The 13,972-nt window shown below is 37.2% G+C and overlaps 1 protein-coding gene across 2 annotated transcripts; it reads right to left on the bottom strand.

Annotated features, from left to right (window-relative positions):
- Nucleotides 1-509: 509 nt before the first annotated feature.
- LOC21398666 (RNA polymerase II C-terminal domain phosphatase-like 2) lies at nt 510-13,255 on the bottom strand. Of its 2 annotated transcripts, XM_024174251.1 has the most exons (16): nt 12,764-13,255; nt 11,944-12,414; nt 11,009-11,219; nt 10,271-10,428; nt 10,124-10,194; nt 9,933-10,038; nt 9,744-9,830; nt 9,142-9,280; nt 8,663-9,030; nt 8,503-8,560; nt 8,142-8,275; nt 8,019-8,072; nt 7,656-7,752; nt 2,360-2,520; nt 1,525-1,601; nt 510-901 (listed from the first exon to the last, which is right to left on the bottom strand). In XM_024174251.1, the coding sequence occupies exons 1-16, from the start codon at nt 13,031-13,033 to the stop codon at nt 793-795; spliced, it is 2,571 nt and encodes an 856-aa protein (XP_024030019.1). In that variant the 5' UTR covers nt 13,034-13,255; the 3' UTR covers nt 510-792. The 2 variants fall into 2 exon arrangements, 1 of the variants encoding a protein (XP_024030019.1); XR_002903373.1 differs by lacking the exon at nt 510-901 and having other exon boundaries at nt 2,116-2,520.
- Nucleotides 13,256-13,972: the final 717 nt, after the last annotated feature.

Raw genomic sequence — 13,972 nt, 5'->3', positions numbered from 1 at the left:
ATTGTGTCGTGTCAACCCGTAAAGTGGTCGTGTCGCGTTCGTGTTGTGATTTTTAAAAAATTTCGTGTTACGGATCTTGTTCGGATTGACTGTAAATTTAAAAAGAAACGATCAAAACACGACACGTGATGCAAATTACCACCCCTAGTTTTATCCTTAAAAAAAGAAAGGAAAAAGAAACCTTTGGATGTTCCAATCTTTTTGTAAAACAGTTACAGACCTAAAAAAGAAATGTGTCAATTATACCTGTGTGTGAGTCAGTTATAGAGAGTGAGTAGCATTCATGTAATTATATTTGTAAAACAAATTTGTCAATCGTATACATTAAGTTCGCAATAAGGAATGCTAAATACAACGACTCTTTAACAATGCTACACGTGTCACTTTAATGTTACGAGAGTGCCGCCCTCTCTCCTTGAGCCTTCAGCCCCATGTTTTTTTTTTTTTTTTGGGTAGAAGAGCATTTATTCATTTTTTTTCTGGGTAGAAGAGCATTTATTCATTTTTTCTCAGGCTCATCCGGGTTTTTTTTTTTTTAGGCTCATCCGCAAAAGGTCATAATACAAGTTCTAGATCAAATCCACCCTCAGAAAGAAAAGGTGGGGCAAAATTAAAAAATATCCCTCCCTTCCCTGACAAAATTACAGACGTAAATTCACCTGTGTTAGTCAATTTCAACTGTGTTAAGACTAAAAACTATCTGTACTGTGGATGCTAAATTATCGGCCCCAAACCTTTGCTTTACAATTCTTTTCCCCCTCCTTTTTCTGTTTCTACAAAGCTTCCAGATACTCATGAAACAGGATGATGACCGTTCTTTTGATGCCGCGAAGCTGACAAATTTTGTGAGCCTTTATTAAGTTCTTCCTTTGATCGTTTAGTCGTTCCAGATTGCTGCAATCTGGAAGGATAGAACAACGAAATTTCAAAATCAGAATCCAAAAGCATCCATGCTCACCACCATCAATTTCACAGTACTGGTAGATTAGTCACGCACATTTACGAAAATTAGATCAGAATCTCAATTTGATTATATGTTGATTTGGATTCCTTTCATACTTGTAAAGCGAATGACATTAGTCGCCCTAAATGTTTAAATTTCTGTTTTTGCTACGTGTCTTATATCTATTGTGTTGCTGTGCTATCTGGATGTAAATGGCAATATAAAGAAAATAAGGATGATACTAAAGTACAAGGAAAAGAAAGGGTCATATGCAGATATCGTCAATCCTCGCAAGAAATCTAGAAGAGACATCTACAAGAGATTCAAGGAAGATTTATGAATTATCCGATGTTTAACCAAAGACTGATGATGTCAAAATTACTATTATCTAATCCACCTCACAAATGATTAAACCTTAAGAATACCATGCATTAAATTAGCAATAAGCAACTCCACAAAACAGGCATATATTTAAAGGTGATCCACTAAAGAACTGTTTATGAACTGTAGCGACAAATACTCAACAAGAAAAAAAATGGAAGCTCAAACTGCAAAAATAGTTCACCTCGGTTACATGTTACCTGGGGGAATTGGCGCGCTTTTGCACTTGCTGATTTAGTGCTGTGGAGGATGTACTCTCAGTTTCAATTTCAGCAGTCTACGGATATTTAACATTCGTCATTAATTCGTAGGACCCAATTAGGCCAAATGACCAAAGAGTATTTTTAAAATAAAGGGGGCGGGAGGGACCAAAAAGATTAAAAACACAACTACAGAGAGCTGTTATGACTATTTAAAATTTGAGAGGAAGAAAACCAGTTAATGGTTCACAAACTTATGGCCTTCAACGACTGAACAAACTTGACCAACACAAACAGAAGTTATTTGAGAGAGTTCAAAAAGCAGTGATAGATTCTCTTTTTACTACAGCAATAAGAAAAAGAGTGAACTCAGATTATTGTAGTTGCCTTGTTTTGGTGTCGCAACAATGACCATGGGAGGAAAACCTATTTTTTCACTCCCCTGTGAACCAACTGATATGGACAAGCAATTAATAAACAGTACGGACAAAGAGATAAAAATGAGAAAAGAAATAAAGAATGCAGTTGTATTAACTACTCGGGAGTACTTGGATAATGGGTAGAACTCGGGACTGACCACCAAGCCCTTACCTTTTAAAACATGACTTAATGGAGCCTGGATATGGCAGCAGTAGTGGACATTAAGTCAGCTCACTCCCCTTTTAGTGTTTTAGCCATCACATCTTGGTGCAATGCAAAATTCAAGAAAAGGAGTGGTCCTCAATAGATAGCCACTAACTTTATCTGGAAATGTCTTGCCCGCATACCCTTTATCCAAGCATCACCAGCATAGAAAATCAAATCAACTACTGAAAGCATCATCAAGAATCCCCACCTCAGGTGTGCTTTCTTTGGGCACCTCAACTTGTCTGATCAGTTTGGTTGATCCAGGCTTAACAGTGTCCCATAGAAATCCATTTTCATTTCCAAGTGAAAGCTTATCAAAATCTTTGTCCACAGCTCCAGAACGAGGTGCAACATATGCTACATATTTTTCTGCAATTTCACCCATAAAAAGTTACATTCAGCACCTTTTTGTCTATGTATCGAATTGCAGTTATATTATATTGCAAGTAACTTTTCTTCTCCAAATTAAATGTCATGAATGCACTCAGAAAGTAAATTTTCTTTCAACAATAATTGTTATGTTTTACTTTTCAGAATATTTTTCTATGTGAGGCCATTGTTCAACCAAAATCCCCTATTAATACATATACTAAAGAAGGCACCGGAGTTACTGTTCCTAGAACAGAGCCCGGACCCTTCTGTTTCTCACTTCAGAGAAAAATCCCCTGTTTGTCCCATGCTGCTGGTTTCCTTTTTTTCATTTCGGTGCTTTCATTCTGTGGCCTCAACAAAGGCTTCTGGATTCTCTTCCTCGGATAAGAGCTTTCTGGGGTTTTTTTCTCTTCGGCATTTTCATTTTGTGGTTTTCCATTTTAGTGTTTTCATTCTGTCGCCTCAACAAAGGCCTTTGGGTTTCTCTTCCTCGGATGAGAGTTTTCTAAGGATTTTCCTTCTTTCTCATTTGGGTGTTTTCGTTTTGGGGTTTCTCTTTGTCGGATAAGAGTTTTCTAGAGTTTTTCCCTCTTTCTCATTTGGGTGTTTCCCTTTTGTGGCTTCAACAGAACTTTGTGGATTTTTCTTTTCTTTCTCATATCCTACGGTTTTTTTTTTCTTTCTCATTTGGGTGTTTTTGTTTTGTGGCTTCTATTGAAGCTTCTGGCTTTTCCTTCTCTTTCTCACATTTAATTTTTAGTTTCACATTTGGTTTTTTCCTTTCTTCTCGCTGTTTGGAAATTTTTGGTTCTATGGGTTTTTTTTCTTTCTCATTTCAGTGTTTCCGTTTTGTGGCTTCTACTGAAGCTTCTGGGTTCTTCTTCCCTCTTTTACATTTGCTTTTTGGTTTCACATTTTCTATTTTCCTTTTTTTTCTCGCTGTTTGGAAACTTTTGCTTCTATTGTGTTGTTTTTATTTTTTTGCCATAATTGTATTTTTACAGGTTGTGATTGGTAATGCATTTAGGCGACTTTCGTTTTTTAATCTACGCTTTTCTCTTTTCATATATATTTTTTAAAAATTTTAAAAAACATTTGTTCTTTCATTTTTGTGTTCTAATTTAGGGTTTCATTTTTTCGTTTGATATTATTTTTTTTCCTCTGCCATATAACTGTATATATATAAGTGTGTGTGTGTGTGTATGTAAATTAATATATACACTTATATAATAAAAATTACAACATTCCAAAAATCAATTTCCGAATGTGTAACGTTTTTTTTTTTTTTTAATTTTCAATATTATTGTTTTATAATATGTTACTCCATACTCAACATTTCATAATTGAATATTGCATTGTTCACTTTAATTTTATTATCCGTGCAATAGCACAGATACCTTACTAGTTAACTCACTAAGAAAATCCAAGGCAATTTTTTCAGTAGTCAACCCCTGATGAACTATATTCAACCCATTTAACTTGAGTTATAATAATAAATATTAAAGAAAAGGTGGTCCCTCATACAGAATAGTGTTTTAAAAAGTGCCTGAGGCGCACGCATTGAGGCGCGCCTCGAGGCAAGGCGCTGGAAAAGCGCCTCAACTCCTACGCCTCACAGGGTAGGAGTTGAGGCGTGCGCCTCATCCACTGGAGGTGCACGCCTTTGAGCGGCGCTTAGTGAGGCGTCCGCCTCTGTTTTTTAGGGTTTTTTGTAGTTTTTTTGAACCCTTAGTGAGTTGGGCCTGCCGGCCCCAAAAGTCCAAATACCAGACTCTAAAACCAACCACTATAGCCAAATCTCTGTGGTTCTTCGCGCCTCCTTCTTCGCAACTCCTTCGCCAAACGCCGTGCGCCTCCTCCTTCGCCGACTGCCGTGCGTCTCCTCCTCCTTCGCGCCACCTCCTCCTTCTTCTTCACAAGGTTCCTCTGCTCCTCTGCTCCAACCAGCCGCAGCCACACAAGTCTTCACAAGATATCTAATCTCTTGTTGGCTTTTTTTTTTTCATTTTGTAGTAGCAATGTAGCATTCTAGCAGAGTTTGACCGTGAATGACTTTTTGGGTTTAAACTTTAATGTTTCGTTTTTTTTTTTTTTAAAGTTAGGAATTAGGATGAGACCTCCACAAAATGCTAGCGGTAGTCGTAGTGGGAGACAGGATCCAACTTGGAAATATGAAAAAGAAATTACATCGGAAAATGACAAAAGGACTTATGTTTACCTCCAATGTGTGTTTTGCAATCAAATTATTAAAGGAGGTGTTAAGAGGATGAAAGAACACCTTGCTTGCACTCATAAGAATGTAAAGCATTGTCCTAAGGTTCCTGATGATGTGAAGAAAGAAATTAATGACTATATGAACAAGTGGGCTGCTGAAGAACAGTTAGCGCATCAGAAATTTTGAAGAAATGGTGGATGTTGGCTCTTATTATGGTGATGGATTTGTCGACTCTTGTCAATCGCCGCGAGTGGTTAGTGATAGAGGAGTTAGAGGTCCCATGGATAGGTTTTTGAACAATGCGGATGATAAGGAAGCAAACAAAAGACATTCCCTTAGAACGACATCAAGAGATAAAGAGGCTCGTTCTCGAGTATGTCTCGACATTGGTAGGTTATTTTATGAAAATGCACTTGCTTTCAATATTGCTAGAAGCCCCTCCTATTTTAATGTGTAGATCAATCGGCAACTATGGTAGAGGTCTTGTACCCCTAAGTATGCATGAGCTTAGAACATGGATTTTGAAGGAGGAAGTACTTACCACTGAAAAATTTGTGGAGGAGGTTAAAATGACTTGGAAACAAACAAGAGTTTCTATTTTATCTGATCGCTGGTCGGATGCTAGAAATCGAGTTTTGATCAACTTTTTAGTCAACAATCCTCATGGAACTATTTTCTTGAGATATGTTGATGCCTTTGATAAAAAGAAAGATGCAAATCTATTGTTTGAGATGCTTGACGAGATTGTTGAAGAAGTTGGGGAAGATCTTGTTGTTCAAGTTGTGACTGACAATGCAAGTGCTTATAAGGCTGTTGTAGCAAAAGTAATGGTGAAAAGAAAACACTTATTTTGGACTCCTTGTGCTGCTCATTGCATTGATTTGATCCTTGAGAAACTAGAAGAATTGCCACAACATAAAAGGGCTTTGGTGAAAGCAAAAAACATTAGCAATTATGTGTATAATCACCCTTGGGTGTTGTCATTGATGAGAAAGTTTACCAAAAGGGATCTTGTTCACCTACTACAACAAGATTTGCTACTGCCTATCTAACTTTGGAGTGCATTTATAGACTAATGCAGCCTCTACAATCTATGTTTGTATTGGAGGAATGGAACAGCAGTTCATATGCAAAGAAATCGGATGGGAAAGAAGTGAAAAAGATAGTCATGAAGGATAATCAATTTTGGACTGCTGTTGAGTATGTTCTTAAGTCTACACAACCCATAGTGAAGGTGTTGAGATTAGTCGACTCTGAAAAGATGCCCGCCATGGAATTTATATATGGGGCTATGGACAAGGCAAAAGAGGAAATTGCTAAAAACTTGGGAGGTGAAGAGAAAGACGACAAGGAGATTTGGGAGATCATTGACGAAAAGTGGGATTTTCAGTTGCATCAACATTTACATGCCGCGGCATACTACTTGAATCCAAGGATTCGATACTCCGATAATCCTTCCAACTATCCTGAGATCAAGCTTGGTTGCATGAATAGGATGTTTAAGGACCCAAATGATCTAGAGAAGGCCGACCTCCAACTAGATGAATTTCGACAGAAGAATGGGTTTTTTAGCCTTCGTCAAGCTCAAGCATCATACATGAAATGCAATCCTAGTAAGTAGAAACTATCTTATTAATTTTGACTAATTATTTTCATCTCAATTTTAAATTCAAATGATTGGTGGTCCCAATTTGGAGATGGTACCCTAGAGTTGGCTAGCTTTGCAGTTAGAGTTTTGAGTCTCACTTGTTCATCTTCGGGATGTGAACGCAATGAAAGTCCCCACAACCAAGTTCATACCAAGAGAAGAAATCGCTTGACTGCACAAAAGATAAATTCCTTGGTCTACATCATGTTCAACAAGAAGCTAAAAGATCGACATTTGAAAAAAAAAAGGCACTTCAGCAAGATGAGGATCCCTTAATCATTGATGAGTTGCCATCTGATAATGAATGGATAGTTGGAAATGAAAATGAAGGTGAAATTCAAACGGAAGAAGCAATTGACAATCTTGACATTAATCTTTTTGAGGATGGAGAAGGTACTAGTACTAGTACTAGAGCTCAAAAAAGCTCTAAAAAGAAGAGGACAAGTTAGTGGCAAGATATGCCGTATGAATTAATAGTTGTCTTCTCTATTATTTACTCTAATTATCATATAAGAGATAGTAACTTAAGTTTAATTTTTATTATTAGGTGATAGAGGCAAGGAGATCATGCAAGAGGATGAAGAAGAAGAGTGGATAGACTGTGATTCTGACACTGACAGTCAAGAATTCGTGGACAATGAGAGATTTAAATTGGCTGATGCTTCTCTTAGTAGTGATGATGATTGATGACTTGGGAGATTAGGCTTTTAGATGTGCATTATGATCCTTATGATATTAGGATTTGATAATTATTTAGTCTTTATGTAGATATTTGGTTAAATTTCTTGTTTTTAATGATTATTAAGTATGGATTTAGTTTTTGTTACTTTTTTTTTCTAAATTTTTTATAGGCAGTTTTTGAGGCTTACGCCTCAAAGCGCCTTGAGGCTTACGCCTCGCCTCGTAAAGGCAAAACGCCTCGAGGCCCGATTCCGCATTTTTATATTTTTTTTTTTATAATATGTTACTCCATACTCAACATTTCATAATTGAATATTGCATTATTCACTTTAATTTTATTATCCGTGCAATAGCACGGATACCTTACTAGTTAACTCACTAAGAAAATCCAAGGCAATTTCTTCAGTAGTCAACCCCTGATGAACTATATTCAACCCATTTAACTTGAGTTATAATAATAAATATTAAAGAAAAGGTGGTCCCTCATACAGAAGACTAACTGATACTGAAAACGCTGATAGAAGAAGGACCGATTGCTGCAAAGAAAGAAGGGGAAAAAACAAACTGCAAACTAAAGGCTAAATTTACCAGCCAAGTTATGAAGGGCGTTTTCAGCAGCTTGTTGCTGAGCATCCTTTCTCGTCTTACCCATTCCCACCCCTATCTTCTCACCGGTGAACAAAACCTAAACCAATGAGTCAACAATAAGTATGCTACATTCAAAGAACAGCCCGATACTCATAATATATAAATTTCCCTGATTTTATGCAGTTTAATTTAATTTAAGTTGTTTAATTACTAGCCTCAGAAACACTTACTCTATTTCTTAAGAAAACACTTTTCAATTAAGGGTTGGCAAATAATTCATCTCAAGAAACAAAAAATTAACCGTCAGTGGTAACAATTACAGAAACACAAACTTGAGAGGAAGGTCAAATACTGAGTACTAACCTCCACAGAAAACTGCAAATCCTTACTAGTGCTTAGAACAGACTTGAACTCAACCTGCAAAGTACAACATGTCACAGAAAATTCCACACACACAAAAGAGCATCCACACTCAGACAATAGTACCTTTGAGCTGCATCTACGTGCAATTTCTTGCAGAACTCCAATAGATAAAGGGGACGGTAGCAGGTTCAGTTTTCCGCCTTCGGGGTGCACATCTCGACTGTTTGAAGCTGCCTGATTCTGAGACACACCAGCATCTGCAGAAAGTAATAATTAGCTAAAAATATAAATATTATGTGTGCATTCTGAGTTCTACTAGAATATACTTCACAAAACTATTAAATTTATTGTGCCAACAAGTAATCTATCAAGAAACAGAACCTAGCAGCACAAGCTTGTGTAAATCTAAAACAATTATTCTTATTCAGATCTCTCTCTCTCTCTCTCCATTACTTTACACAAACTTCTTTATAATATGACCTACCAGATAACTGACTGACAATTGGAAGATTTTGCTTTTGCAAACTATTCCCATTGTGTCCCTGTAGATGAGCAAGTTTTAACTGATTAAGAAGCCAAGCTTTATGGATTCTCGAAACTAGCTGTGGTTAAAAGAACAAATGTTAAGAAAATTCTGAGTAAACCTCTTCACTCTTCACTTCAGGAGTTTGTGAGAGTAAACCAGTGGGAGTATAGCAAGAAGTTGTATATGAAGAGGAGTTCTGATGAGCTCGTTGCTTCTCTGGTTTTAGCACATCAGATTCTTGAACAAGCCCCGAAGGACGATTCCTTAGAGGTCCTCTATTTATGTCATCCTCCACCAACCAACCTCCATGTGCCTGTACAGGAGGCATCGAAAGGTGTGTAGGTAATCTAGATAGAAGTGGGGGTTCACCCGAGCTTTGGTTTCTCATTTCTACACCATATTTCAAGGTACTAACTCCTTTCTTCATGTCATGATCACGATCAGAAAAGCCATCTCGTCTAACAGGAGTTCCTAGCAAACCCGGTCCTATAGTATAATTGGAAAGAGGTTGCATGTCAGTAAAAGATAAAAGCACATATTTATCATGTATCATGCTAATAAAAACAAAATAAAATTGTTAGCCAATAACTCTCATACTCTGAGATGGAAGGAGTGGTCCCAAAGATGCAGGAATAGCATTTGGAAGAATTGGAGCAGATGCCTGGAAGGTTTCAGATCTTAACTCGACATTGTTTGTTGAAGAATGAGAAGCTGATTCCATAACAGGCCGATCATCCTGAAAAAGAAAGAAAAAAAAAATGGTCAAGGAAATTAAAAAAAAAAAGAAAAAAGAAAACAGAGAGAGAGAGAGAGAGAGAGGAAGCAGAAGAAGACGATATATGTAGGACCCGTTCGTTTCGCTTGTTCGAGTTGAGAACTTGAGTTAGAAAAGTGAATTTATGTGAGAGAAAACATTGTAGCACAAAGAGTTGACTTTGAATTTTTGTGAAAAAAGAAAAAAAAAAACACTACAGCAAAAAGTTTGAGTTGTGATTCGAACTGTGAAACAAACAGGGCCATAGATAGAAAAGAAATTGTTCCTTAAATGCACTAAATAAAAGCATTGATGGTAAAAGTGCCATCCCTGAAGAGCATGCTTGCAATATAACATACACACACACCCCATGTAACGTTCCTTTCATTTTGCAACTATCTCTCAGCAGATAACATACCAACAAACTCAAGAAAAAGAAGCTTACAGATTGGCTCAATCTGCGTTCAACTTCAACACCGTACATTCCTTCATTGATGAGAGGAGGAATTCCATTTGGTACAAAACCAGCATCCTGACATCCAAAAACAGCCACAGTAAAGAATAGAAAGGGATGGAGGTAAAAGTAGGCATTCATAGAACCAATCAGGAATAAAATATTTGCTAATTCATATACCTCCGACATTAAGTAATTGCTAACATCAGGAGCCGGAGGTAAATTCAGTACATCATCTTCATAAAAAACTTCAGTTATTCTTCGCAGCAAATTCTCATCAAACTCTCTGGAGTATGTACAGCCACATAAATGCCACCTCTTAGATCTCCGAGATAAGAAACACCAAAAAAACTATAATTAAGACCTCTTACTTGAAAAAGCATCCTCTGACATTGCATGCAACATTTCTCGCCACACACAGGACTGGAACGGCATTTGCGGTCTGTCAGATAAATAGAGAAAAAAAATCAGAAAACCATGCAAGAATTTGTAAAGCTTAAAATGACACAATTCAGTACCTCTGCCTGAGGAGCATAATAAGGCGTGAATGCTGGGACTACATGAACTCGAGGTTGATCCTTATCTTCCCAAACCTTTAAGCGGTCATCAATTACCATTGCCATCTTTGAGTGGCAGATACCATTTTGGAAGACATTGATCAATGATTTCCTGGATCCTAATTTTTAATAATAAAATTCAAAATTGTTAAGTTATTTTGTGCAAACGCAAGAGAGAGATGTTAGAGTATGTTTGGTATATGGGTTCTTCATGGTTCAAACCCGTGGTTTTGATTCTGCTACAATGTTTTTGTCCCCCAAAAAATTTGAATTTTAAAAGTCATAATCAAAATCACTGGTTTGAACCCGTTTTGAACCCTGGTTTGAACCCATATACCAAACGGGCCGAGAGATTTTGGTTGAATGAAAATATCGCTATTGTTCAAATAAAACAGAGAGCTAAAGAGGTTAGCATCGAACTATTAAGAGTGGCATTATCAATCAAGTTTAGTTACTTTTGTAAATAATTCAATAAGTTGACTATAATAAGAAGCAACCTCCGCTCTGCAACCTCTGTTCTTTTCTTTTTCTTTTTTTTCTTTTTTTGCTTTTTTACTTATCAAAACAAAACATTTGTAATTGGAAAGAACAAAAGAATAACTTCGGATTCAAACAAACGTGAAATGGCAGCTCATTTTTAGACTGCAACAAGATTTAAAGCACGGAGGGGTGAGAGGGTTTCATGAAAGGAGAGCATGCCTGATTTGACACAAACAACACGATCTAGAAGTTGCCTTGTACCAATCAGATGAGCCTCAGGGTCAAGAAGTCTCCACATTTCTAAAGCATAATCTCTTTCAGCCATAGTACAAACATATACTTCAAACCTTTTTCTTCCTTTCGCTGTCAAGTAACTTCTCAAATCTTCCCATGCAGGTCGCAACCTCACGAGAACACTCGTATCACGAATCTGCATTAGATGATGAAATATAAAAATCATTCTCAAATGAACTGATTCACCTCTACAGTATTCCAAAATATCATAATTCTCTTAACAAGCCATAAAAGAAAAGCAACATTTATAACTTGAATATATTCCTCAGCAAGCCTGCCCTCCAATGTTGTGCAGTATCCTGAGAGATACAAGTAATAGGAATAGGAAAAAACCAGCGAAGCAAGGTCTTATGGATGCCCATCCTCACTATCTAACCAAGAGGGAGAAAAAAAATTATCAAGAACTCATAAAAAAGGCACAGAAAACAAATACTTCAAGTTTATATATCCATCCCCTCTGGCATCTTCTTAAAAGAAATGTTGATTCACATGCCACCACAAAAAAAAAGGGTCTTTCATGATGTTAAGCAATATTAAGCAAGCCCAACTAGATGCGTCAATTCATCAGCAAAAGAATTACGCTGCAGCTTGAAGTGGGGTTTTGGGGTGGGGAAATGCTAGTAAATTTTCAGCCAAGTATCCAATTTAGTCCTACTGTTGCTGTAGATTTAAGCTTTAACCATTTTCCATAAATCAATTGCGATTAAATCGAGGTCCCAACACCATCTTTCCCAGTCCAAAATGCAGTTCATATAATGAATTGAAGAAAGTGAACCCAAAATCAACTGTAAAACATACAGGTAAAGTACTCAATTAATAATGCAAAATAAAACAAACAGTTGTAAGAGAGACCTTCCAACCTCGGGATTAATGCGAGTAAGAACAATATTCTTTTCTGGCAATCTAATTATAGGCCGAAAAAACCTTTCATGGTTGTCAGATAGTGGAGGAACTTCTTCCATTTGAACCTTAAACATCCTTCCGTTATCCATCACGGTATCACTCTCCAAATACTGCTTTAGGATTAATCGATCATCCATGTAGCGCTTCATTTCCGCATGCATTCCAGCTAAGCGTATCGGATCAATCTCGCGCGCAACCCAACCTCGCAGAAGCTCGATCCTGTCCTCGAAAGACTTCATGGTGTTCGCAACGATCAGCGTCTCGTCGAGATCGAATACGATCGAGAGGCACCGCAGATTCAACATTCCTAAGGAAGCATTGTACAATCCTTTGGGAACCAAATAGCACCAAAATCGGGGATACTTCTTCTGCTTACTTAGCATCGCCACCAAGTGAATCTCTTCCTCCCCAACCAATACCACGGCCGTCTGCAAGGAAATAAAACCAAATCCTGTTTGACACATTTTCTCCCAAATTCCAAAACCACTAATATTTTTCCTCGGCAACCAAACAGAAATCAAACAAAGTTTGAATTGACCAAAACGAACGTTCAAATCGCACTACCAAAATCAATACAATTACCTTTCTCTGAATTTTTGAAACTAATAAATTTGCTCCAGTAAGTGACCGAGTGAATTTTCTCGGCGACCAAACAGAAGTTCGAGAACGCAAAAAAAAAAAAAAAAAAAAAAACAAAAAAAAAAAAAAAAAAAAAAAAAAAAAAAAAAGAGAGAGAGAAGCCCACAGAAGTGAAGCGATTGAGTGGAGAATGAAAACCTTCAATTCGTAGTGGCAAGAGGCGTGAAGATTGATCAAATGCGGCTGTTCGACCGGAGAAGACGACTCGAGCTTGCAACATACGGAAAATGAAGAAATCGCTTGGAGAATCGAGAGAGGAGGACATCGTTCGCTCTGCGGCGAAATGCGGTGGATGCGAATCTCGTTGTTTGGGAACTGGAAATTCTTGTCCTTCATCGGAATAACATCCAATTCTCCCAAACACAAATCGCCATGATACACCACCGATTTGAACCCTAAACGACTCATTCGGATGAATCAGATCCTCAAAATGACGGGAAAATTGAGCAAAACAAGTGAAAATTTCTGAACGATTTTAAGGGGTTTCTGCGAAATCCGTTGCTTGGTTTCCCAGTCTCACTAGCTCCCTACTTCTTGTTTCGCTCCACTGACTCACACACACAGGACAGTCTCACAAAGAGAGATTTTCTTGTTTTCTCTTTTCCCACTCTCTCTCTCTCCCTCTCTTTCCTTCTCTGTCTATGGTTTCAAACAAATGCGGTTGTCCCGTATTTATAGGCCCATGGACCTTTTGTGACGTTGGCTTGGTTTGAAATTACGAGAATATCTGCTTTTCTGCTTGGTAAGGACGTAAATAAAGGGGCTCAGCCTCGCCCTTACAAGCGAAAGATATTCGGGCCGGGTCACGTCTATTACACATCAGACTGTCGGATCGAGCTGGCCCCCTCGCAAATTACAAATTGAGCATTTTTGTAGGAGGAAAGGCAATAAATACCTGATTTATATTCTCATTTTTTATTAATATCATTTTTTATTAATTAATTATATTAGTTATAAGAGTAATAATTGAGAATAAGAGATAAAATTTTATATTCGTGCACTTTAAAAATAAATTCATCAATTTTATCAAATATAAGAGAAACGCAGCGCAATTTTCTCAATTTTTCTCTGTGGCAAAACAAAAAATTAATCTGAAAGACTAAAACTTTGTTCATTTCACCTATTTGAGTTTTTAATTTTAGTTTTGCTACAGTTAAAAGCTCTCATAAAAAGTCATATCTAACTTCTCTACTATAGTAAAAAGTTCTCACATAAAATCATATACTAACTCAAATTCACAAACTGAACGAGACCTAAAAAACCTTGAAACAAATATGCTTTTTGTGCGTAGGTTTTTCTCTCTCGTCCTATTTATTTTCTCTCTCACACACACTTCTCTCTTTCCCC

The sequence above is a fragment of the Morus notabilis genome, unplaced genomic scaffold (genome assembly GCF_000414095.1).
Source record: "Morus notabilis unplaced genomic scaffold, ASM41409v2 Scaffold751, whole genome shotgun sequence".
NCBI lineage: Eukaryota > Viridiplantae > Streptophyta > Magnoliopsida > Rosales > Moraceae > Morus > Morus notabilis.
The sequence above is the reverse complement of the archived record's forward strand: the minus strand, read 5'-3'. Positions and strand labels throughout refer to the sequence as shown.